Genomic DNA, 27,244 nt, shown 5'->3' with positions numbered 1-27,244 from the left:
TCCCATTACAAGTTGTCTGTCTACCTGTGAATGTTTCCATGCTTACACAGTCATAGGTTCCCCAGCCAGCCATGGCAACACCCGTGTATAAGCTCTGTGCTCGGGAGGTTGTAGCTACCTGAGCTACAAAGCAAGCTGCAGGCCAGCCTGCATAGTCAGATCCTGTGTTAGAACAGAGCAAAAGTGTTTGGGACTTGTGGTGGTTTGAATACGTGTGGCCCAGGGAATGGCACTATTAGGAGGTGTGGCCTTGTTGGAGGAATTGTGTCACTGTGGGCGTGGACTTTAAGATCCTCTTCCTAGCTACCTGGAAACCAGTCTTCTCCTGTCTGCCTTTGGAACAAGATTTTGAACTCTTGCTTCTGCACCATGCCTGCCTGGATGCTGCCAAGCTCCTGCCTGGATGATAATGGACTGAGTCTCTGAACCTGTAAGCCAGCTCCAATTAAATGTTGTCCTTATAAGAGTTGCCTTGGTCATGGTGTCTTTTCACAGCAGGAAAACCCTAACTAAGACAGTACTTAATTCAAGACCTTTAATGATAAAAATACAATCTATTCAATATTTTGTCCAAAAGTTAGAGCCTATTTTTATATCTAAAATGAACATGTAAAAGTCTTAATTTTAGCTATATTTTATGATTTAGCTTAAACATGAGTGTTCATGTATGTTTGTGCGTGATGGGCAGGCATGCTGCAGCGTGCATGCTGAACTCAGAGGCCAATTTTCAGGAGCCAGTTCTTTCTGCTATGTGAGTTTTAGGGGCAAACTCACGAGGTCCATTTGGTGGTAAGTGGCTTTAGCTGCTGAGCCATCTCTCTATCTTGATCATTTACCCGGAAGTTTCTTCAACTGAACTTCTTCTTTGGATAACATATCTTTGCATTATATTAATCTTATTTTTCCTTTCCAAATTTTGCATTATCATCATGGCAGGAAGCTGGCAGCATCCAGCCAGGTGTGGCGCTGGAGGAGCTGGGAGTTCTACATCTGGTTCCGAAGGCAAACAGAAGACTGGCTTCCAGGCAGTTAGAAGGAGGGTCTGCAAGTCCACCCACACAGTGACGCACTTCCTCCAACAAGGCCACGCCTCCTAATAGTGCCACTGAGTAGGCTAAGCATTTTCAAACCACCACACTGCTCAAGGTTTCTTTTTGTTCTGAAAAATATCATGGGATCATATCGATCACTCTGCATCATTAAGGTCAGAGCCAGGACTGCAGATGTGTGACTCCATGCCTGGTTTATGCAGTGCTGGGGACTAACTCCAAGGCCTGGCGCTAGGCAACCGCTCAACCAGTGGAACTATATCCCCACCTTCATCTAATTGGTTACCTAGCAATTTGGAAATGCGCTCTGTCAATTCTGTTGCTAGGCGAACTTGCTTGTGTTAGAAACACGAGCTGATTGGCAAATTAAATCTGGACAGGGAGGAACCGTGAATGACCTGGGAATATATGATGGAACCAGAGCTCTGGACTTCCCTCAGGGTAAAGCCTGGTACCTGTGAGAGTCTGGGAGCTGTGCCTCTTGCACTTCGGGATGGAGCTTTTCTGAAGATGGGTCTTTTGGCAGATAGGTCTACACTGCCTGAGGTGACCGCTGTCTCCTTGTGCTTAACACAACCTCTAGGAAAGCCAAAGGAAAAATAGCAAAGGCTGTGGAAATCTGTGTTATAGAATATTATAAGATTGCAGCACACATATACGTTGATGTATGTGTCTCATCTGAGAAGATTGGACCTGCAGATTTCTTATGAGTCTGTCCAGTTCCAGCAAAGCTCTTAGCGCAGCGAAGACTATTTACTGACGGTTTACACGTTGAAGGCATTCCTGGGATAAACCCTACTTGACCGCCACCTTTTTGTTTGGTAAAATCTCGTCTAGAGCTTTTGCACCTATGTTCCTAAATGAAATAAGACTGGATATTTCCCTGGCACCTACTGTCTGCTAAACTTTTGGAATGAAGGTTATTGATCTCAGAGAAAACACCCCATATTCTTTCCTTGCATACCTTCTGGGATTAGTTTATGTTAGGTGGGCAGTCCTTCCTCCGTAGATGCCTGACAAACTTCCCAAATAAAACTGAGCTTGGAGTTTCCTTGAGGAAAGATTTTAAAGTACTTGCTTGATTTTTTTTAGTGGTTGTAGGACTATAAGGTTCTTGTCTGTTTAAGTCTACTAGGCACCCTCACCCCAGAGATTTCATTTCATATTCATTTTCCAATCTGTAGGCGTAAGGGGCTCATAAGATCATATTACTATTATTCTGTTGGTGGAGGGAGGGAGGCAGAGAAGGACAGAGGGAGGGAAAGAATGAATGGAGGAAGTGAGTGTGTTGGTCTTAACTATTTGGCCTCCATTTCTTCACTGAAGTGATGTTTCTTGCCTCACCCTTCACAGCAGCTGACATTACAGGTGAGCACCATTGTGCCCAGAACTCTTATTACTACTTAGTCATCTATAATACCTGAGAACAGTCCCTCATTTGTTCACAAAGTTGGTATTACGTGGTTCTGTTTAGAAATAGTTTATTTTATAAGTATGAGTTTCAATTACATCAGTGCACCATATGCATGCAGTGCCCAAAGAGACCAGAAGAGGGTGTCAGATCCCTTGGAACTGGAGTTATGGATGGTTGTGAGACACCATGGCTGGGAATTGACTGTTCTTCATCTGGAAGAGCAGTCAGTGCTTTCATAACCACTGAGCCATCCCTCCAGCTCCTACTCTTTTTTTTTTTTTAACTACCTTTTAACGTTTAATCTTGGCAGAGTTTTCTGAGTTATATTGGTCATTTCAAGAAGCAACTCTTAGCTTTGTTAACTTCATCTGTTATTTCTTTTTTTTTTAAGATTTATTCATTTATTATATATAAGTACACTGTAGCTGTCTTCAGACACACCAGAAGAGGGCATCAGATCTCTTTATAGATGGTTGTGAGCCACCATGTGGTTGCTGGGAATTGAACTCAGGACCTCTGGAAGAGCAGTCAGAGCTCTTAACCACTGAGCCATCTCCCCAGCCCTCATCTGTTATTTGTAACTTCTTTGTGACTCCATTTCTGTCCTAAGCGTATTTCTACCTCTACATGTGTATAGTGTGTGCATGCATTTACATGTGCGCACACGTATGTATACGTGTGTAGAGACCAGAAATCAATGACAAGCATCCTTATCACTTATTCTCCACCTGTTTCCTTGAGTCTCTAACTGAACCTGGAACTCACTGATTCACTGGGCTTGCAGCCAGTTCTATGGTCCTGCATGACTCAGTTTCCCCAGGCTCCCCAGTTAGAAGTATTGCATTTCCAGTACTGGGATTATAGAGCTGCTGCACATGGGTTTTTTGTGGGTGCTGGGGATTCCAACTCAGGTCCTAAAGCTTGGGTGGCAGCTACTTTAATGGCAGTCCTCCCTGCAGTCTTTCTCCCGACCTTTCAGGGTTTTTGTTTGCAATCCATAGAGAGATCTGCCTGTCTCCATCAAAAGCAAGCACCACCATGCCTGGCTGTCTCTCCTTTTAAAAGTTTATTGTTTTGTTTTGTTTTTTTTTTTTAGTTTGTGTCATTTATGAAATTATAAAATTGAAAGTGTTTTGGTTTTTATATTTTTATGCTATGATTTTTCAAGTTAATTATTTAATATTTCTTGACTTCCAGCAAAAAGGTTTTTTTTCTTTTTTAAAAAGATTTATTCATTTATTATATGTAAGTACACTGTAGCTGTCTTCAGATACACCAGAAGAGGGCATCAGATCTCATTATAGATGGTTGTGAGCCACCATGTGGTTGCTGGGAATTGAACTCAGGACCTCTGGAAGAATAGTCAGGTGCTCTTAACCGCTGAGCCATCTCTCCAGCCCCCAGCAAAAAGGTTTTATTATTATTTGTTTACCTTTTTGTCACTGATCTTTAGTTATACATTATTGTTGGAGAAAAGCATCCGCATGACAGTTCTTTAAAGTGTGCTTCAAGGTACCTTAGGTGGAAAAGCTTAAAAAATTATTCTATATATAGGCTGATGAGATTAGCCAGTGGATACAGGTGCCTATTGCAACTCCCTGTGCTTATAACCAAGAATAAACTGAAGTTCTGTCTAAATAAAGTGATTTTATAACCGAAGTTGGAGCGTTTGTGGGACTGGGAGGAGTAGCCTCACCACCTGTCTGCTTTAAACAACTGCATGGAAAGCAGTGCCAGTGCCGTGAATTATTAACCACGGTCCCCTTAGCAGTTGCTTGTGTCAGAGCTGTCAATGGAACGGATAGCTTGGATTACTGTTCTCGGTTTTTCCTGCAGTGTGACACAGCAAACACTGTGGCCATGAAGCTCGAGCCCACACAAACAAGCTGTCCACAGTAACTCGTCAGTAAGAAGTTTCTGCTGAGAGGCAAAAAGGCTGTGCTCATCCCCACGTCCCTAAAGGGCATGCTTGACAGGATTCTATTAGCTGGCCTGTCTCCGGGTGTCACTGCCCAGAGAAACCACCACCCGGCTGGTGCTGGATCCTCTAACCGGTTCTCTCCTTCAGCTGGTGCTGTCCCATTACTGACGATCATCTCGGGAAGAGAGTTTGAACAATGTCTGACCCTTCCAGTCGACTTTGGTTAGTTGCTCTAACGCCTGACCAGCTGCTAGTTCAGCTTACCATATTAGTTTGCTGCCACCTGTTTATCGGCTCAAGAACTAGGACTTGCCATTTTCAACCAAAAGCAGACTTTCCCTTAGTTCTAAAACTTCATCCCTATCGTAGGACACATTGTGACTCGTGCCTTTGTTTATCTTTGTTCCTCTGACTGTCTTTAGATGGAGAGAAAGCACCTTTCACAGCCCCTGGCTAGCAATCTCCCAGGAAGCAGGGAGACTGCCACTTCCATTACGAGTCTAGCTGCCTCTTGAGAAGTTCTTCTCAGCTGATACAGAGTCAATAAAATGGGTACACACAGCAAAGAGTACCCGGAGCTCACAGCTGAATGTTTGGATTACCTTACTGTTTAGTCTAACGAATGCAAGCCTAAATGCTTTAAGTGGGAAGGCGGCTCCCTCCTAGGGCAGCGGGAGCCTCTTCTGGCAATATTGTGAACATTGGGTTTGAAATAATGATGCTTGGAAGATTGCACTGTCTCTGCAGAGAACGGTACTCTGGGGAACTCCCTGGATCTCCCTGAGCTTGTAGTTCAGAGACAAAATGAAGGAATCTGGACTGGATGCCAGAGGGACACCTTTCTGTTCTTGCAGACAGAGATTACAGCCCGCTGACATTACTGCCCCAGTTTTATCCCTGGAATTCTTAGGGTGCCAACTCGATGACGACACCAAGACAACCTTACGTGCAAATACCATCTCTGACACCGTTTAACGGGAGTGCTGCCACAGCTGTATTTTCTGGGAGAACAAGTTTACCTGGTGGCCTTGGAATCATTTAAAACATTTTATTAAGCATTGACTTAAAAAATGCAAGAGAAAGGAGAATGTCACACCTCAGAGCAAATGCTTGAAGGTAACCAAATATTATAAATATTGCACTTTATAAAATTCTCTTTTATATCTTCTTACAACTCGACTCTAGAATATCCTCCTACAGACGTATGTATGTACAAGTTTCCAGCGGCCGGTGCTTGCTGTTGTTTCCCATCAGGCAGTGGGTGGAAGGGCTCTCAGATGCCTGACCTCAGGCGCAGGCGCAGGTCTTCCACCAGCAAAACAGGACCGGGTTCGCACATCCGTCACTGGAGGAGTAACGCGGCTCCTTCTCTCAGAACGCTCAGTATTAAATAGCACGGGTTTCGTTTTGCTTTCTTCTAAGTGGACAGAACAGATCGTTCAGCGGTGATGAGCGAGTTCAGGTTATGTGACAGAGCACAGGCTAACACTGCTTGTTCTTCAGGGCGTTCATGGGCTTCTGATTCTTATTCTTGAACATCTTGACAAAGCTGTTTGGCATGATCTTGCCACGCCCATCCTCACCGACTTGTCCCATGATAATGTAATTGAGACCTAAAGAAAGAGAATGTAACGATAACTGGCTTTTTTTTTTTTCTTCTTCTTCATGTTCATAGTTAATGGTTTCCTTCTCTATCAGAAGTGGACTGTGTTTTAGCCCTGATTTCACCCCCCACAACAGCCGCTGCCTGGAAAGGTTCATGACTTGCTCGGGGGACGCCTTCTCCTTCCCCACTCTGCTTCCGGGCTTTCCCGGAAGAAAGACTACAGCTCCGTCCTTACCTCGTCTGAGAAGGGGGCACTGTCTGCAGACCACAGTGAGCTTGACGCTCATGTTCTTGCCAGCCTGCTGAATGGCCAGGTTGCCCTCCCGGTATATGCTGATGATCGAGACCGTGGCAAGCAAACTCCCGCCTCGAGTGGCCGTCGTGATGACTGTGCCGGCTAACACTGTGGAGAAAAGCCCACAGTGAAGGCAGAGCCAGCAGAGCTGAAATGACTTCAATTCTTTTAAGTTTCAGAAATGAAAATTCGCGTGTTAAAGAGTTCTCAAAATTTCAATCACTAAGTTGAAGGTTAAAAAAAAAAAAAAAGATCATGGAGCTACAACGTTGCCTTTGAGTGTTACTTCCCAGAAGAGAAATCTAGCTGTTTTTCCAACTGCAATCTGCGGCTGAGATGGAGACCCTCTTAAAACGTTCTCTCTAACATGTGGATAGATTGCCACTTAAGGGATTGAGTTATGAGCCGTGCTCTTAAGCACTTAGCAACCCTGTTTATCTCATTTTAAAAAATGAAAGTAGAGAACTGAGTTAGAACTTAAAACGAAGTATGAGCTGTGTACTTCATGTAAACGAAGTATGTGCTTGCTTGTACTGGCGCTCTCTAAAACGACCAAAACCTTACCCCCGGGGAGTGTTTCCTTCCACTTCTGAGAACTCTCTGTCCCTTGGTGATATTGGTCACTGTGCCATCTAAGTGAGCCACAGACAAGAGGCTAAATCTAGTTTTAGACACAAGTAACATAACCCCTCAGGACAGCGTGAGCCCCCAGCACTTATGTAATACACCAAGCTCCTAAAATCAGAATTCCCAGCACACCTTCCTTTGGTTCCTGGAAATGTGGGTCCACTGAAAAACGTCAGACTGTAGCTGAGGGAAAGCATGGGAAGGCAGTTCCTCCCACAGAAGACTAACCCCAGTGTGGTTGCAAACACGCCGGCATCATGTGTTTCCATGCTTATGCAGTCATTAGAACTCGGCATGAAAACAACTGCACGACGTCCATCCCTTCCTTACAAGACAGTCCCGGGGTTGCAAACAATTACCACACAAAGGCATGGAAAGCAGGCCGGAACTTGGAGATGGGAGTGGAGGTGAGGAGGGCTTGTTTTTGATAACCCATTGGGCTGTAGCAACTTTCTTTTCCTGATAAGATTAAATTCTGCATCTTTTGTTCTCAAGTGGTTTTTGGTTGGGGATTTAGCTCAGTGGTAGAGCGCTTGCCTAGCAAGCGCAAGGCCCTGGGTTCGGTCCCCAGCTCTGAAAAAAAAAAAAAAAAAAAAAAAAAAAAAAAAAGAAAAAAAAAAAAAGTGGTTTTTGACGGTGCGAGTTTTTAATTGAAAAAAAAAAAAAATCCCTTAGAAACCCCAAGTGCTTAACTTCTCCTTCCTCAGGTTCCGGTCTACAAGAGCTTCAGTTGGGCATCAGATTTTCATGTTTTACCTTAGCAATTTGAAAGGACACGACTGAGAAGATACTGCATTCCGTTTGAGAGAAGCCAGGTTTTGAATGTGAGCCCAACTACTGAACGTGCTATAGCTGGGTCCCAGACGCTCTGGTGTGTGCAAAACAGAACAAAAACCCAGAAGATAAAAAGGCTTTCTCACGAAGGCCACCAGAATACACCAAGTAGCAGTGTCATGTACCAAGAGTCAACTTTTAAACTGATATATGGGAGGGGGAGCTTAACACTGTTTATCAAGCTTATTTTTCTCATTGTGAAGCCAAACAGTTCAAAGAGTCCAGGTGGACACACTCTGGTGGACAGGACCGTGCACCCGTGGGTGAATCAACTGTGTTACTGAACCACCACCATTCAAGTCACGGGAGCGCCTCCGAGATTAAGCACATAGTCTCATGTTTCTCATTAGAGAGAAAAAGGCTGGTTTCTGTTTCTTACCAAAGTTGCTTGAACAATAATTGCTTTCCAGAGTCCCCATCCGTCTACACTTTTGCTGACACAGGGCCACAGTGGGTTTTAAACCTAATTCAAAGAAGAAATTCAAAGAAGGGAGTCATGAGATTCAGGAAAATGGATTCGAATATAGTTAATTGGTGCTTATGTCAGAATCTAGCCAGTTGAAATCACCATTTGTTCCCCTGAGCCACCAAGCTACCACTGCAACGAAGTAATTATGAACCACGCGAGAGAAATTCTTCATGCTACCAACTCCTGATCTTCCTCACAGGAACTTGATCCTCTCTACTGAATTTTAAACCTGAGATCAAAGGTATCCAGATTTAGTCTTGTTTGCCTCTCCTTTTAGGGAAGTGGTTCTCAACCTTTTTAATGCTGTGACCCTTTGATACAATTCCTCATGTTGGGGTGAACGCCAAATGTAAAATTATTTTTCTTGCTACTTCACTAATGTAAATTTGCTACTGTATGGCGTTGTAAATATCTGATGGTTCTGGTGGTCTTTGGTGACCTGTGGGAAAGGTTGAGAACCACCACTTTGTGTGTGCATGTGTGTGTGTGTGTGTGTGTGTGTGTGTGTGTGCGTGTGTGTATGTATCCTTCACACTAAAATAGAATTGACCTGAGTGCCTACCTCAGGGGGAAAAAAGACAAAAAAAGCTGGCCAGCAAATCTGAGGTGACAGAGAACAGGCTGATTCTTCACAAGAGGAATCCTATGGTGTTCTCATGAGGGTAAGAGGAGCTTAGTGTGCTTAAAAATATACAGCTCTCTAGTTCTCAATAGAGCAGGGATTTAGGAATGCTACTTGTGTGTAAAGTGTTAGGTCTGACTTGAGGAGTCACAAAGCTATTTATTTTGAACCCATCATTGGCTGTAAGGATCTCAAGAAGTAAATAGTTATCAGTTTCATCCATCAAGAGACACAAGTTATAAGCATAATTAGACCCAACCACAGTTGTTCTCAATGGGTGGGAACTTTGTTCTGTAGGTAACATATGATGAGCAGAGGAAATATTCAAGCTGTCCTGACTACAGAGGCACCGATGGCTTCTAATTCACAGCTTCAAGTGTGCGTCTGTGCTGGCTGGCCTTTGTCAACCTGACACAAACTGAACCATATCTTGGAAGAGGTGATCTTAGCTGAGAAAATGACTGCATAAGATTGACATGCAGGCTAGTCTGTAGGACATCTTCTTGGTGGATGACCACGCACTGTGGGCGGTGCCATCCCCAGGCTCATGGTCCTGGGCTGTATAAGAAAGCAGGCTGTGCAAGCTTCGAGGAGCAAGCAAGTAAGCAGCATCTCTCCATGGCCTGCATAGCTCCTGCCCTGACTTTCCTGGATGATTGGACTACATTAGAAAAAATAAATTCTCTCCTCCCCAAGTAGCTTTTTGGTGATGGCATTTTATCACAGCAACACAAACACTAGCAAAGAGTCCATTGCCGCTCAGATGGGGTCCTGTAACTGAATGTGAGGTGTCACAAAAGCTTGGCAATGCTAAAAGTTTTCTGAATGCACAGTGGCTAAAAAACTAATTCAGTTTCAAACACATACGGAGTCTGTATCTGAGGTGTGGGTGACAGTGTTTGCCCGTACTGCACTGTGAGCTGCAGGCCTGGATATGAGCGCAGCGTGTCACACAGCACACGCTTGTCAGGCCTTCACACCAGCCAACACTGCCTGAAACATCTCTGCTCAGATTTCAGATGTCTGCACATGTCGGTTGTTGAGGGTTTTTTTTGTTTTTTGTTTTTTGTTTTTTTGTTTTTTTGTTTTTTTTTTTTACCGTAGCTGCAAAGTTCCCTGCCCTGAAACACAGAAATTAGTTTTCTCCAAGGGAGTCTCACAGGGGGAAACAAACCCACTCTTAAGGGTGGGTCCCATGCCAGCAGAACAAGGCCAACACAAAAGGAACCCAATGTCAACTTGCAGGTTTTTTGTTTCCTAATGTCAAGTCGGGGTATTGTTTTTAAACCTTGCAGATCCTTTGTGTATTTCCTCTGGCTTTGTTTTAATGGCTTTTTTTTTTTTTTTTTTTGGGTTCTTTTTTTTTTTCCGGAGCTGGGGACCGAACCCAGGGCCTTGCGCTTCCTAGGCAAGCGCTCTACCACTGAGCTAAATCCCCAACCCCAATGGCTTTGTTTTTAAGAGATTCCCGTGTGTGTGTGTGTGTGTGTGTGTGTGTGTGTGTGTGTGTGTATGAATGTGTGTGTCTCTCTGTCTGTATGTGTTTCTTGTGCTTTTTCTCCATCTCTTTTTCTTTTTTTTTTTTTTTTTTGGTTCTTTTTTTCAGAGCTGGGGACCGAACCCAGGGCCTTGCGCTTCCTAGGTAAGCGCTCTACCACTGTCCAGCTCTTTTTTTAAACATAGTTTTTTTTTTTAAAGAATTCAGAAACATTTTAGAATGGTGAAGCTATATCATATGTACTGGGCTGTCCTCTTTCGGATGTCACGTGGTGTCACGAGCTAGAGACAGCCAGGAAAAGAGACTCCTCTCGAGAAAATGCCTTCATCCGACTGACTAGAGGCACCTGTGGAGGTATATGGTTTTAAGTGTATGATTGGTACATATATGTCTATGTACCACATGCATGCCTGGTGCCTAGAGAGGCTAGAAGAGGGTGTTAGATCCCCTGGAACTGGAGTTACAAACAGTTGTAAGCCTAATTCTGTATGTTGGGAATCTAACCTAGGTTCTCTGGTTCTCCTTAACTCTGTCTGGGTCCCTGAGCCATTTCTCCAGCCCTAGCATTTTTCTCGATTATTAAATGATGAAGGAGGGTCTAGGCCACTGTGGTGGTGCTAGGTGGGTGGTCCTGGGTTGTATAAAAAAACAACCTGAATGAGTCATGGAAAGCAAGCCAATGAGCCAGTGCCTCAGTTGCTGCCCCCAACTTTCTACCTTGAGCTCTTACCCTGACTTCCCTTAAAGGATGGACTGCTACCAGAAATATAAGATGAAATAAACCTTTCTACTTCAAGTTGTTTCTCGTCAGTGTTTTGTCATGGCAGTGAGGTCATTTCCAGACAGACTGTGGAAAACCAGCTTCTTTTCAGCCTTGGATTATTTATCTGGGAGTGGGCGGGTACCCCACATTGATGCTTCTTGCCTTCCAGTGTATCTCTGCCCTCTGGTCTTTAAGTCAGAGGCTATACCACTCCACCTAGCTCATCTGTGGTCTTTATCAATTTCTGCACTCACAAATAGCCCACAGCTCAGCCTTTCTCCTATGCAATCTTGCACCATCTTCAAGGGTCCACCATCTTCGTGGATGATCCAGTTTCATCCGCATTAGGGACTATGCTCTGTTGCATCTGCCAATCAGACCCAGGCTTAGATGTCCTCGTGCAGAACCACGTGTTGCCCATCTTTTACACGGCAAATTTAGACACCCTAATATCCAGGTGTCTTAGGGTGTCCATTGCTGAGAAGAGTCACCATGACCAAGGCAGCGCTTATAAAAGAAAACATTTAATCGGGGCTGGCTTACAGTTTCAGTGGTTTAGTCCATTATTATCATGGTGGGAAACATGGCGGCTTGCAAGCAGACATGGTGCTGGAGAAGGAACTGAGAATTTTACATCTTTATCCACTGGCAGCAGAAGAGGACTCTGAGACACACTGGGTGGAGCTTGAGCATAGGAGACCTCAAAGCCCGCCCACACATTAACACACTTCCTCCAACAAGGCCTCACCTACTCCAACAAGGCTACACCTACTCCAACAAGGCCACACCTACTCTAACAAGGCCACACCTACTCCAACAAGGCCACACCTACTCCAACAAGGCCACACCTACTCCAACAAGGCCACACCTACTCCAACAAGGCCACACCTACTCCAACAAGGTCACGCCTCCTAATAGTGCCACTCCCACTGACCCTCAAGGCATCCTCCACCTTTACACTCTCCCCCTTTGCTTCTCTTAGGGAGGAGGCTACCTCTCCGGTCCAAGCCTTTTGGGTATGGAGTGTGCAGTTTATAGCCTTTGTGACAGACCTTCCCTCTGTTCCTTCTGTCCCCTGCATTGGTCTTTGTCACTGCACCACACCTATGTAATGTGTTCACCTCCCAATGCCCTTCTCTTTCCTTTCAGGAATGTGTGCCGTGCATTTCTAGAACTTTTCTGTTTCTTCACTTTACTGCACACATTCCCATCACACCCTGGCTTCTGACTACATTGCACCACTTATAAAATGTATAAATGCAGACATTTCAGTCTCATCGACAGGAGGCTCACTGACCACCTCTTCTGAAGGCATTTCCTTCTAGGATTTCTGCTGTGGATGTCTCTCCTCTCTCTTCCTCACCCTCCACCAACATTAGATTTCCTCAGAGTTTTGTTCCAGCATCTTTCCTCCTTGTACCTTCAGCCTCTCCCAAGGTAGATAAATCCCCCTTTTTAAAAAAATTATTTTTATGTGTATGAATATTGTTGTCCACATGTAGGTATGCCCCATGCCTATCTGGGACCCTTGGAGGTCAGAAGAGGGCACTGAATTCCCTGGAACTGGAGGTCTGGGTGGTTGTGAGCCACCCTGTGGGTTCTGGGAATCAAGTTGTGCAAGCCAGGGACCTGGGAGATACTGTCCGGTTAACCACCAGGGCCTGTCACTGTCCTCTTCTCATCTCTGGACTACGTGTTTATGTCACAGCATAGTTCAGCCAAATAACCAAAGAGCACGGTCATTGTCTTGGTCCTTATAATCATTCATTTCACAGGGACCGGGTTGATCTTTGCAACCAACAAATCTCATTTTTACTTAAAACCCTTGACAGCTTCATCCCGTAAGCTTTGTTCTAAAACGTCAAAAACCATTCAGGGCATACGGGGAAGCTTGAAGACCAAACTATAGAAGCTAAAGGGGATACCAGTTGAAGGCTTTTATGTGCTGTGTACAGAAGTTTGGCCTTTCAGACACAGCAACCACCAGTCACATTAGTTTCCGCATGACTAGCTATATTCCAAGCACTCACCAGGGCTGCCATATTGGATCACACGCCTACAGATGACGAACTTAATGGAACAATGACGTGGCCTATGCTGGCTTGGGAGATGCAAGTGGTGAGGTAAGATAAAGGGAGGCAGAGATGACTATGAGACTGTCTATTGATGTCAGGGATGAGCTTGGACAAACAGGAGAAAACATGCTTGAAGCACAAGAGTGTGACGGAAGATAGCTGAGTATGAATTGGTTCTGTTTAAGTGGCAGGAAATGTTTGGGAGTTAGTGGCAATCCACATTTACAGTTCTGCAGAAAGTACAAGTTGGAGATAAAACCAGAAAGCCACTAGCACCAAGGATCTGTCCAGATAGTTCACTATAAGAACGTCTAGTCCACTGTGCTGGGCTGGGGACACCTGACAGTATCACAAGACAGTGCATAGCCAGGCCACCAGGGGGCGTGCTGTGAGGCCCAGAACTTCCAGGCATGTCTCCTGCTGGAGGGGGAGAAAACAGCAGGCAACCAAAGGTATGCCCTGACTTGGGATTTCTGAGACCTGAACTGCCAGAGGGTGGGGCAGGTAGGACATAGAGACTAATGTCAAACCCCAGTGCCATCACCGACTCTTAGATCAGGACCCACGACCATCTCCAGCTTCTGTAACTAGTGAAGTTTTTTTCTTGATTTATTCCATTTAAATATACATGCACACACACACACACACACACACACACACACACACACACACACACACACACACTATGACATTTTTCTGAGATACAAAAAACCAAAATCTTAATCCTGGCAGTTGTTAAAGATTGGCAGGTATCAAGGCCCTAGAACATTACCCTAAAATACTATTCTAAGTAATAAAAGGAAAACTATAAGGAGATGGAAAGGAGACAGGTCTTGAAATCACAGTTAAACAGCAGGAAAGCTCTAGAGTTCAACAGCATTGTGCCATGACCACATGCTTACTGTATTACATATAGTTAAAACAGCTCGTTTATTTTATATTTTTTTTTATTGTGGAGAGGTGTTTGTGCGGAGGTCAGAGGACAACTCTGTGGAATCAGCTCTCCCACCTGTATGAGGATCCCAGGGATCAAGCTCCGGTTGCCACCCTTGCATAGAAGCAGCTTTTCCTGCAGACCCTCCCCAGCCCTGTATTATATATTCTAAGAACTAGAAGAGGTGAACTCAGAACTTCCTAATACAGAGACAAACACTAATTACTCTGGTTTGACTACTGCACATTGTATGCACGGATCAAACACTGTACACCCCAAATATGTGCCAATTATTACATTAAACTAAAAAAAAAGAAGGGAAGACTTTTGTCATGTACCAGTAAAGGAGCATTGGTTTGTAAAGATAGTGTTTATATTACAATCACTTTCCTTGTAATTCTTAGGCGGCCATTGCTTTCTCCCATGGCTAATCCAGAGCACTGTCTGGTGAGCATCCTTACCTTCCTTTTATCCATGGAATCTCACTATCATCTCACACAGGTTCTCACCTACTTACTTTTCTGTTTGGGGTATCTTCATATTTTGTCTTCTTTCTAGAATTCAAAAGTATTTGTGCCAACTTCCAAACACAAGAACTTACCTGTAGTTACGGGGAATGTGGTGGTGACGGGTGTGGCTGTGGTTGTGGGAAATTTTTTTGGCCTGAATTTGTAGTGACCAATAAATCCATCCGCTGTTAAACTTAAGTCTGATAAAAACTGGATGAGGAGTTCATTTTTCTCAGACACGATCGGTCTAGGAGAGAAACACATTCAAAGATTAAGTGGCACCTCTCTAAAAAATGTCCGATCTTTTAGTTTTCGATTCGATTTTGAGAATTGATTAACAACTCTTGAAAAACAAAAATTCAAGACACTTGGAAAAAATGAAGGTCCTAGCACCCCACCTTCACAAGGACCCTATCATCATCCTCTTTTTATGAACCTAGAATTCAGTGATTTTCCTGAGATCCTGCGGTCAGCATGTGGGAATCAGGATTTGAACCTGGGGCCCCCAGACAGTGGAAGACATGGGGACCAGTGTGAATGCTGATGTTGTAGCTATTTCCCATGAGCCTCTGAAGCTTTGCCTGACCTGTGACTCTGAACTAAGTCTGTGATTGACACCAGCTGCTGGCAATGGAGAATCTGAGGGACGGATCTGATGACACAGGGGGCTCGAGCTGACCATGTTTCGCTTTTTAGTGGGAAGTCTAATGTCTGCCTGCAGTGGCAGGATTCCAGTTATAATCCCCGCCGGGGAAATGCTAATGAAGAGAGAGCAGGTGACTACTGATCGGTAGTCATAACACCATTAAGAGCTCCAACCTTAGGAGCCTGAAGGCTGGTTGGAACTACAGGGTTAGAGGTGAGGCTAAGGCTCAAAGGCCCTCTGAATTTTAGGGGATTATAGGAGGTGTCCATTTCTGCTGCTATTTCTTAAACAATGGAGAGAATGCTGTTTGGCTAATTTTATTCAACAACCGATTCATAAGTAGAAAGAGATTAAACAAGTTATTTGGTTAGATTAGTGATGCGAAGAGACTCCTTTTCTGGTGTATCCCTCTAGTCAGAGCACTTGGGCTTCTCAATGGCCCACGATGAGCAGCTCACTTCTGAGCTTCTGAGCCGCCTGCAGGGAGCAGGCAGAGCCTTGTAAGACCAGGCCAGCTGGGAGAGCTGTGGACCCAAGTGAGGTTCCAACGGAAACGGGGGGGGGGGGGGGGGGCTCGAGACCTATATCCATCTTTCCCTCCCCAAAGCAACGAGGATCATGTCAATGATTCTTCAGAGATTCAAGCCTTTGACAGACACGTTTCCACTTGCTTATGAAGAGTATGAAATAAGAATTTAAAACTTCCCTATACACAACTCTTACCTACAATTACCAACAAAACATGCTAACCTTGTTTAAATGAGAACACTGCAACAAGTACTTCCTGTAGGCAGACATGGTGTCTACGCCCTGACTTCTCAATGAACTAACTGGGCAACATTATGTCAGAAATTTGATTTTATTGTTTTCCCAAGGAAGAGTAATTTAGTAATAAAAGTAGATTTTTATTGTGGTGCTTTGTGGAAACAACAGAATCCCAGGGCACTGGGGTAGTCTGGTTGGTTGGTATTGTCGTTCTTCCTATGGGGTAGCAAACCCCCTCTGCTCCTTCAGTCCTTTCTCTAACTCCTCCATTGGGGTCCCTGTGCTCAGTACAATGGTTAGCTGCAAGCATCCTCATCCTTATCAGTAAGGCTCTGGCAGAGCCTCTCAGGGAACAGCCATATCAGGCTCCTGTCAGCAAGTGCTTCTTGGCATCAGCAATAGTGACTGGGTTTGGGGGCTGCATTTCAACCCCCCTTTTTTATTGAGTTGTCTTCCTGAGTGTCTTTAGTGTATTGTGGGATCTAGGACTTCGTCAAATAAAGGTTGCGAATACATATCTCTGGTATGTCTTCCCTCGACTCTAAACTATACAAAAATTCTGTTTTCAGTTTTCCCTTTATGTTTTCATTCTGTCATTGATCCTTGTGTGAACATACAAGTTCGTTTTGCTAGATGAACAAGTGGACTCTGCCCCACTTTCGATGGGGTCTTCCCTTCCCCACTGGTCCAAAGGTCTCAGTGGAGTGCACTATCTGCAAACATAGAGGATAAACTCCTGGACTTACTTTGAGGCTCCACCTCCCTATCTTCCTGTTAAAATCTGTCTTAATTCTCAGCTCCCTGAAACAGTAGGCGTGGCAGGCAAGACCCCCTTCTCTGTGCTTTCCTCTAGGACTCAGTACTGTCTCCACCACCCACAGCCTTGCCTGCCCATCTACAGTTTAGGATACAGTTGACAGATCTGATGAAAACCCAGTTTCACTACTGTCCAACGAGGAGTCTTTCTGGTCACGAGCAGTTCCAGGTAGTTAAGTGTTTTAAACTATCTCCTAGTCAGGTTTTATACTTTTCCACATTAAAGCCTAGCACACAGGTTTTAAAGATTTATGTTTTGAAATAATGGTCTGCAAGATGGCGTGGCAGGTAAAGGAACTTAGTACTAAGACTGATGACCAGAGTTGGAACCCCAGATCCCACATGGTAGGAGGAAAGGACCTATCCACCCTTGCAAGATGTCCTATCACATCCACAGATATGCTATATGGCATGTGTGCCCACACACATGCAGAACAGAAAACCAAATAGATAGATAAATAAATGTAATTTAATTAAATGTAATTTAAATTAAAGCAATAAAATAAGCTGTTGAACACTTCTTGTTTTCCCTAGGAGGATCTCTGTGGTGTTAAAATGCCTCTCCTTGTGCTAATCTGAACTCTGGAAAAAACCATATTGACTTGAGTTGGGAGCTCACCTGGATTGGCAACTGCCCCTTGGCCCTGATGATGGGATGTAGGCGTTTTCCCCCTCACCTAGAGAGGGTCATGCCAAGCAATTGGGGTAAGGGCCGGGCATGAGGTGGGGATATTTTGGGAACCGGCACTTGGTAGTATGTATGCATACAGTCAAATGTTCCAGACAAGATGTGAAATGCTTTGTTTGCTGTCCCAGAATGCACCTTGCTAAAGGGGAACTTGAGATGTGTGAGCTCCCTGATTCTCCTGTCTGGGGCTCTTTACTGACTTTCCCTGCTTCCCCATTTGAGGGCTCATAAGGAACTGTAATACTATAAACTCTCTGGCCTGGGTCATCGGCCCCTGCCGCCCTCCTGACCTCAGGGCTTAACTCTTTCCTTTCCTTATGGTTTTCTTTTTTGCTCCCAGTCCTCCCCCTTGAGACACTGTCCAGAACCCTGATAAAGCTGGTCTGGGTCAGACTTATTTCCCTCTTTCGAAGAAAAAAAACAAAAACAAAAACAAAAAACCAACCAACCAAATAAACAAACCAAAAAACCCTACTGGTCAAATATCTTGAATGATTTCTATGGTTTCTATGCTTTTTCTTCTTCCTTTGTCCATTTTGGATGAAGAGAATATATTTTCTCGATTTGCTGGTCGGGCAATGTCTCAAGTGCAAGACCGTCAGAGAAAACATCTGGCTTTGTGCCGAGCTTCCATGTTTCCTTGTCTGGAATTTTCAGCCCCTGGCTTGTTCCTTTTTCTTAGAAGATGCTATTCTTCCCAATGCTTGAGGTCCCTTTAGCAGGTCTGTGACACAGCAGACATGTGCCCCTGGGGCACCAGCCTTGCCTCTGTTTGTCTATGTGGCTGCCGGACTCAGTGTTTGGGTGACTGTGTTTTGCTGCTGCTAGTGGACAGGTCTCCACTCTCATGGACTCTAAAGCTTCCTCAGCAAACAGTGTAACACTTTCCAGAAAATAAAGGTAATTAGGGAGTTTAGCAGGGCGAAGGTTGTACTGGCTGGTTTTGTGTGAATTTGACACAAGCTAGAATCATTGGAGAGAAAAGAGCCTTCCTTGAGGAACTGCCTCCATGAGATCCAGCTGTAAGGCATTTTCTCAATTAGTGATCAGTAGGGGAGGGCCCAGCCCATTGTGGGTGGTGCTATCCTTGGGCTAGTGGTCCTGGGATCTATAAGAAAGCAAGCTGAGCAAGCCAGATGAAGCAAGCAGTAAGAAACATCCCTCCATGGCCTCTGCATCAGCTTCCTGCCTCCAGTTTCCCTCCCTGCTTGAGTTCCTGTCCTGACTGTCTCCAGTGAGGGACTATGATCTGGATCTGTGTAAGTTGAATAAACTCTGGCCTCCCTAACTTACCTTTTGGTCATGGCAATACAAACCTTAACTAAGACATAGGTTTAGAATCAGAAACATTAGCGATACAAAGAGATACAAAGAGGCACTACTTACACAGGTGGGCTGTCCCCACAGTACTTTCCAATTCTTTTAGCATCGTTGACTTCTCCACCATTAAACACAGCCACGTAGTCATATCTGCAGTAGTTATCTCGCTCAACATCAAACTTCTCAAACTTTAACTCTATGAGCTTTGGGAAAAGCATAGCATTGAAGTGTCAATAACCTGAATGGCCCCCAGTGCAAACACCCCTGTAATTGGTGTTGGAGAGCTACTGTATCACACAGAAACTAGCAATCATAGTGACATACATTTGAAAATTGCTAAGAGCTTAGATTTACTTGTGTCAGTGTGCACAGATGCAAAGGTGTAACTGCTCTAAGTGAATATGCTAATTAGTTTAATTGTAATAGTTCACAGTATATGCATGATCTAAGCATTGCTGTATACTGTATTTTTTATTTGCCAACTGTATCTCGGAAAAGCTGGAGGGAAAAAGAAAAAACAGAGTGAGGATTCTATCTGAACAGCTGGGGGTGTGTTCTGGTGATAATGGAACTGTATACTAGTCCATTCTCCTCTGGGAAAAAATGAACAGAAGTCAAAATTATTATCTAAGATGTTCCCTTGTATTTCATTTGGGTATGATGTGCGCGCGCGTGTGTGTGTGTGTGTGTGTGTGTTTGTGTGTGTGTGTGTGTGCGTGTGTGTGTGCGTGTATTCATGAGATGGGTAGATTTCTCCTTTTGAGAAGAGATGAAGATTCTTCCTGCACGTAAAGGAATCTTTGGGATGAGAGTTTTGGGGAGGTGGGAACAATTTGAGTTGCTGAAGTGTGAACGCACGTGTGCACACTCCAGGCACAGGCACATGGGGGTGTGGTGTGTGACTAGTTTTTGAAGAGGTTGTATAGAAACACTGACATTCAAAGTGTGATTACTAAAGGTTTTCTTTTCTTTCTCATTTGTTTTTTGCTCTAGAACTAATAGTCTATTATCCTAAATAATTCACGTGAATTGTACATTATAACTTAGTAAGGAACTGATCATTTCCTTTACAAGTAGTTTCTCTGAGGAAATTTCCAGTGTGTAAATCCGAGGACACCTCCCTGGGTCATTAACAATGGTGGCAATCAGCTGCCACCCAATCTTGCTGGGCAATTGGTATAGCCAGGAGCCCTGTCTGATAATTCAGGGAAGATTATGGAAATCAATTTCCATTAAATAAAGGGCTTTCATTCCCAAGAACCCAAGAAGACTCTTGTACATTAACCAAAAGGCGGCAGGAGCTGTGGTGTTGCAGTTGGACACAGCGGCCATTTTGATACATGTGGATGTTTGCCTGCCTTTAAAAAGTCGCATCTGTGATGGGAGAGAACTGCTTTACTTGTGCTAAAAATCGCTTTAAACTATGGGGAAACACTGACTTTACACCAGCAACTAATAAAGTATTTTTTGTTTGAAATTGGCTGAATTTTCCTGCCCTAAAAATTAGTTACATCGAAGCTTTTGGGGAGGAGATTAAAAAGCAAGAGGAGAAAGGAAAAGCTGTGAAAAGACCCAGAGGTGAGGCTTTTGGAGGGCATTCCATACGCTTGCACAGAAATTCCTCAGGCTTTCACTCTCTTGCTGTTTTTCTTCTTTGGACAGGATTACAGTGGGTTTTAAATACTCCAATGCTGGTGAAAAAAATCAATGGAGTGGAAGAAAACCAACCAGAGAAACAAAGCCCAGACTCCAGAGGGTGAAGGGGAGAAGCCATGAGAGAAGACGCACGACTAAAATTTGGAACGTAATAATATTGTCATTATTCAGTTAGCTATATTAACAATGTCGCAGACAGACGATCAGCACACTTTCAAGGATTACCTAATGGTTTGAGGTATTTCAAAAATGTTCTTTTAAATATTGCTATAAACTGTAATCTCTTCAACAGACATGTAGCCTTCTGCTATTAAATAAATGGCTGTATTATTAGTCTTCAAGATAAGACTGAGTTTTGAGATATGGCCACAGGGTGGGTGTATGCACTTATACGTGCATGTATGCCCACCTCAGGGACTTGCCTGGTGTATTTGCCTGAAACATAGTTGCTGTTAAAAACAGATGTGCGGCAAGTGCCATGGAGCTGGAGAGATGGCTCAGTGGATAAGAGCAGTGACTGCTCTTCCAGAGAACCCGGGTTCACTTCCCAGCAACCACATGGCAGCTCACAACCATCTGTAACTCCAGTTCCCAGGAATCAGGCATCCTTTTCTGGCTTCCACAGGTACCAACCACACACATGCTACACAGTCATAGATGCAGACAAAATGATTATACACAGAAAATAAAATAAAATAAAAAATAATTTACAAAGCAGTAATGTAATGCCCACCAGAAAGAGGGTTTGGACTAAAGTTAGTAGTGTTTGACACAAGAATAATTTTACAAGATTCATCTATTCCTGTATCAAATTTGGTCCCACAACTAATATGCGCTGTTCCCAGAAAGGGCAAAAATCTATGTAAACTAGTTTTCAGCTGATTGTTTTAGAGCTTTGGTTCCCAACCTGTGGGCCACACTACCCCTTTGGATGTTGTATGTCAGACATTTACATCACAATGGGGGACTGTGGTAAAGGACTGCAGCATCAGGAAGGCTGAGGACCATTGTTTTAGAGTAACAGGTAAGGAACTGGCACATGCTTTGTTTCAAACAAGCCCTGTCCATCATCAGACACAGGGGTTCCTTGAAGGCTCTGTAGCTGGCTTTGCTGGAGTGAGGAGTGCCCCAAACGAGGTGGACCGACTGAGCAGACAATGAGGGACTGACTGAGGGGATGCTGGGATGTGCGTGTGTTTGAGGGCCTCCATCCCCACACTGCTAGGTGCTGATGCGTGTAGCCTCAGGCTCTGTACATCTGCCACAGGCCTACCCAGTCCTCTGTGGGATTTGCTTACAGTTTGTATTTTCAAAACTGTTTTGAAAGTTGTAATTACATAATAGAAAATCAAATCCATGATTTTGCAAGTCAAACAGCATATTTCATATTTAATCATTTCAGGGGAAATGATTTAAGTCCAGGTCTTCACAAGCGAAGTACATGTGTCCAGCTGGGCTTTCCTTTCGTGTTTCTTTAACTGGAGACCAAGAGGCAGAGGCTCACACCATGGGTAATTCACACCAGAGGCAGAGGCTCACACCTTGGGTAAGTCACACCAGAGGCAGAGGCTCACACCTTGGGCAGTTCACACCAGAGCAGAGGCTCACACCTTGGGCAGTTCACACCAGAGGCAGGGGCTCACACCTTGGGCAGTTCACACCAGAGGCAGGGGCTCACACCATGGGTAATTCACACAAGAGGCAGGGGCTCACACCTTGGGTAAGTCACACCAGAGGCAGAGGCTCACACCTTGGGCAGTTCACACCAGAGCAGAGGCTCACACCTTGGGCAGTTCACACCAGAGGCAGGGGCTCACACCTTGGGCAGTTCACACCAGAGCAGAGGCTCACATTGTGGGCAGTTCACACATATTCACTTTCATCACATTTTCTGGCCTCACCTGGTTCTTCGGAGCTATGATGTGCCACACACAAGTAACTCCTACAGGGTAATCTCGGTCTGGCCAGTTGGGAGTTTTAAAGGAACCGGAAGGTTTTTCAAGGCGTCCTCCACAATACCGGTCCCCTGAAATGATTAAATATGAAAACCATACAAGTTTATATCCTAACATAGGTCAAGTAGTACCTGGAGGTTAAGAATGAGAACATTAGGGGCGTCATAGTCTATCAAGGCTCTTCTGTTTTCTCTTTGAAAAAAAAAATGAGCACACAATCTGCGCTGTCCATCTAATCTGTTTTTCAGATGGTCCTGTGTAGCATAGGCTAGGCACAAGCACAGTGTGCAGCTGAGTCTGGCTTCCTTCTTCCTGCCTCCAAGTGCGGTGATTAGAGGCGTGCTCTCACCAAGCCCAGTTCACTGACTACTTTTTAGTTGCCTGACATGACACACAAGACAAGGAAGAAGCAGACTCAGAGCCACCGCTTTTCTCCTGACCATTGTTTTCCTCTTTTTGCACAAAAAAATTCCCACTCATTCAGAATTGTAGCCAGTGCAATGAATCCATTTCCAAGAATTCTCAAGGCGTTGGTTCATTTATGGGGTTATGTATTAAATCCCCAAGGAAAAATTTAAATTAGCTCTTATAGACAGTTTTTATTACTAATATCTAGTATTATTTCTACCTATCCATCCATCTGTCTGTCTGTCCATCTGTCCGTCTGTCCATCCACCCACCCATCCATCCATCCATCTATAGCCTAGTAACATACATACATACACACATATATATATATATATACACTTTAGAGATTACTCAGTTCCTAAAAACAATGCATATCTACAAATAAAAAGCAGTAGCCAATGAGGATGTGAGTTTAATTCCCAAAACTTTTTCCAGATAAAAAGTGCCAGGCATGGTAGCGTGTGTGCCGTGTCTCAGCTCTGGGGAGACGGAGGCACATAAATCCTTTTTTTGTTGTTGTTGTTGTTGTTGTTTTTTTTTTTTTTTTTTTTTGAGCTGGGGACCGAACCCAGGGCCTTGCGCTTACTAGGCAAGTGCTCTACCACTGAGCTAAATCCCCAACCCTGGCACATAAATCTGTAAGGTACGCTGGCCAGCCAGTCTAGCAGAGCTGGCAAACCCCAATGCCAGTCTAACAGCCTATCTCAAACACAAGGGGTAAGCTTCTGAGGAGCAATCCCTGAGGGTGACATCTGCCTTCCACACACATGTGCATACACATGACCATGCACACTCACACTCAGATCACACAAATTCATGTTTATAAACTTCCAGCAATACAGAAAAATATATAAGTAAAATTCACCCCAGTTCCACTACCTAAAACCCAACACTGTTAACATTTATTGAATTTTAATTTAGATATTAGATGCAAGTACCGGTACGTACTGTGCATATATTGTTAAGTCAAGGAAGTAGTTTTAGAGATCGATTTTGATATAAAGTTAGAAATTTAATTTCCCTTAGAATTAACTCACAGATAACTGAGCTGAGACTAAAGGAACAAGACTTTTTTTTTGGGGGGGGGAGGGTGACATGGAGAAGTCTTAAAACAAATTATGTAACTTTAAGAAATCATACTATAATAATTTCTAAAGTACAGGTGAAAACATGAACATACATGTAATGAATAGAATAGAACGGCCTCCGTGTGCCCATCACCCACTGTGAGGCCCTGTCAATGGTTATCTGTTTTCTCCCTGGCTTACTCAATCCCCACTACCTGCTTCATGGTTCTATTATTATTTTAATGTCACAGGTTTGGGAAGGTACACTCATCAATTTTAACTTTACATGATCGACAAATGAATGTACCCATGGGAGCCACACTCCTGAGATGATATGGAATCCATCGCTCACAAAACACCTGTCATATCACTCTTCTGAAAACTTTCCCCCGTAGTTCTATCGGAGAGCTCTGTATAACTTGGGCTGTGTAAGGGGCCCCTCTGTCTTCTGCTGGTGTCTTTGATGGTTGTGTTTTAGACTGCTGGGTAGGGTTCCACTGTCTGCAAACACAACAATTTGTGTGCCTATTCTTCTGCTGATGCTTCTTTTGGGTTGTGTCCTAGTTAGATAGTTATTGCTATAATAAAATATCATGACCGGGCAAAGAGTTTCTAGGTATTCTGGCCCGTGACCAGTGCTTGCAATGGCAATGTCTTTGGTGGGGAAGAAGACAGTGTTTGTGACAGAACCGTAAAGAAGCTGGAGGAGGTCATTCAGATTCTAGGAGGTAAGTTTCCATGCGCTTCGGTGGCATGGAAAACGAACCTGCCTGGGAACCAGGGAGAGCCAGATAAAATTTCCATACAAAAGTGTCCGGAGGCAGCTCTCCAGGTGCAGCTCTCTCTCTGCACTGGTGGAGGATACCTGTCTGGGCTTCAATGCACATGGGGGAGTCCCTGGCCCCCACACAAAATAATTCCTGCACAAGCTGAAGCCTGAAGGTCTCCACCAGGCCCGGACCAGCTTTGAAGACAAATCAGCCGATGCACTCTGCACATTCGCTCTCAGCACTGGGGACCTGAGCCAGCCAGTGCTCGGGTTCAGAGGCCGGACCTCCGACAGATTGTGATGCCCCGAGGCTGCGAGGCTGAGGGACTTTGGCTAGGAACCCTGCCTTCAGCCTGATGGATACGAGCACGCGTATGCAGAGTTGCTGAAGGCTGAGCAGAACACCATTTCCTATCGGTTCCCGGCCCTGATTAAGCTACAAGAGATCTTTAGTGTGGCTGCTGGGCTGTGGGCGGGGTTGTGGGTGGGGGTAGTGCAGAACGCCCAGGACGCAGGCACTCCTCTGGGTTTCCACCAGAGGATCCTGGCAGCTTCAGCAGCGGGTTCTTGGAGGAGCGGTTGGCTCTGCATTGGGGAACTCTGGGCCAGTTGATACTAAACTCCTTCCCTTCGGGATTCAAGAGCTGCCTTTGGCCAGGCATGGTAGTGCACACTTTTAATCCCAGAATTTGGGAGGCAGAGGTGGAGGCAGAGGCAGGGGCAGGGGCAGGGGCAGGGGCAGGGGCAGAGGCAGGGGCAGGGGCAGGGGCAGGGGCAGGGGCAGGGCAGAGGCAGAGGCAGAGGCAGAGGCAGAGGCAGAAGCAGAGGCAGAAGCAGAGGCAGAGGCAGAGAGATCTTTCTGAGTTCGAGGTCAGCTTGTTTACATAGTGAATTCCTGGACAGCCTGGACAGCCAGTGCTACACAGTGAGAACCTGTCGCATAAACACACACACACACACACACACACACACACACACACACACACCCCAAAGCAACAACAAAAAAGGGTTGTTCTTGCAGCCGCTGGCTCTAAGATCCTGAGAAAACTTTGGGTGTTCACTTCTTATCTGGTTAAGGGTCTGGCAAAGAAACACAATGTTTCCTTTTAGAATGTAGCTAATATAAATTCTGTAAGGTATTTGTTTCCAGAATAAATGGTGTCTCTGTCTTGAAAAACAAACAAAATAACCCCCAAAACATCATGACCAAAACAACTGGGGAGGGGACACTTCAGGACTTTATTTTGCTTGCCTGTTCTGACCACAGTCTATCATGAAGGGAAGTCAGGGCGGGAACTTAAGGCAGAAGAAGAGGTTTTGGAGGAATACTGCTTACTGGCTTTTTTCCTGTGGTTTGCTTAGCCTGCTTTCTTATACAGCCTAGGACCACTGGCTGGGCAGAACTGAGATAGGCAGACCTTTCCGTTCCTGGGCTTAGGGTCTGAGGAGAGCCAGGAGCAAGGGAGAAGGTGGCGGAGAGAGGAGGAGATGCCATGGGGGCAAGAGCCATAAAATCATGGCCACGAGGGCTGACCAACTGGAGTTAAGAGCAGCCCAGACGGAACATGGCAAACCATATTGTGGGGCTATTGGCAGGGGAACAGATATAATGGTATAGAGGGTAGATACGTGTCCAGCTCTGGTGTTGATTAAGGCTTATTATGACAATAAAAGCTGTGTGTCTTTTATCTGGGAACTGAATGACCAAAGGAAGGGTAGAAACCCCAGGTTGAGAGTAAATACTTTCTACAACAGATGCGTTTTTTCGTTTTCTTATAATATCCAAAGAGTGCATTGCTGGGCCAGATTAGATATAAGTGTTTAACTTCAACACCCCCACGACTTCTCCAAACACCAGAGTCTGTTGTCAGTTTAGACTTCTCCAGGAGAACTGGGGTCATCGGCTCCTTCCCATTCTCGGTACCTCACCACGTTATAGATTTTTAGCCAACATAATCGGGAAGTAGTGGCTTCTCACTGTGATCTTTAAAATTTTTTTGAGGTTTTATTTTTATTCTACGTGCATAAAATATGTTTATGTGCACCTTCAGTGTTTGAATGAATGTATAATCTGTGCACCGTGTGTGTGCTGTGCTCACAGAGGCCAGAGGAAGGCAGCAGATCTCAAGGAGCTCACCTTGAGACAAGACTAACAGCTCCTCTGGAAGACCAGCCAGTGCTCTTAACTGCTGAGCCATCTCTCAGCCCCTCACCGGCTTAATTTGCATTTCTGTCTTAATTTGCATTTCTCTGATGATTAACGATGCTGGCATTCACAGCAGCCTCTGCCAAATGATTCAACTAGTGCCTCACACAGTTTGTATTTATTGAAATTCTTCTATTGTTGGATGTGAGTTTTATGTATTCTGGGTATAAACAGACACTTTGTGAATATTTCCTCTAGTGGTGTGGGTTGCCTGTTTGTATCTGTGCTGGTGTAATTTAATAGGCATGTTTTAATTTTAATGAAGTTCACATGATATATGTATTTTCCAGCCTTTTACTCTCAGTCTGTTTGGTTTTTGTATTTGGGGTAGT

At 44.6% G+C, this 27,244-nt stretch overlaps 1 protein-coding gene and 1 pseudogene across 1 annotated transcript in view; one reads left to right on the top strand and one right to left on the bottom strand.

The window, feature by feature from the left end:
- Positions 1-5,417: 5,417 nt before the first annotated feature.
- The window catches only part of Pcolce2 (procollagen C-endopeptidase enhancer 2), a 57,451-nt gene continuing 35,624 nt past the window's right edge, over positions 5,418-27,244 (bottom strand). The window contains 6 exon segments of the mRNA NM_001127640.1: positions 5,418-5,997; positions 6,226-6,393; positions 8,126-8,209; positions 14,709-14,863; positions 18,918-19,054; positions 22,409-22,533. Coding sequence (NP_001121112.1) covers positions 5,867-5,997; positions 6,226-6,393; positions 8,126-8,209; positions 14,709-14,863; positions 18,918-19,054; positions 22,409-22,533 — 800 coding nt within the window. The 3' untranslated portion in view covers positions 5,418-5,866.
- On the top strand, positions 24,582-25,360 carry Itpa-ps1 (inosine triphosphatase, pseudogene 1; annotated as a pseudogene).

Source organism: Rattus norvegicus, chromosome 8 (assembly GCF_021556685.1).
Source record: "Rattus norvegicus strain SHRSP/BbbUtx chromosome 8, alternate assembly SHRSP_T2T, whole genome shotgun sequence".
Taxonomy (NCBI): domain Eukaryota; kingdom Metazoa; phylum Chordata; class Mammalia; order Rodentia; family Muridae; genus Rattus; species Rattus norvegicus.
The sequence above is the reverse complement of the archived record's forward strand: the minus strand, read 5'-3'. Positions and strand labels throughout refer to the sequence as shown.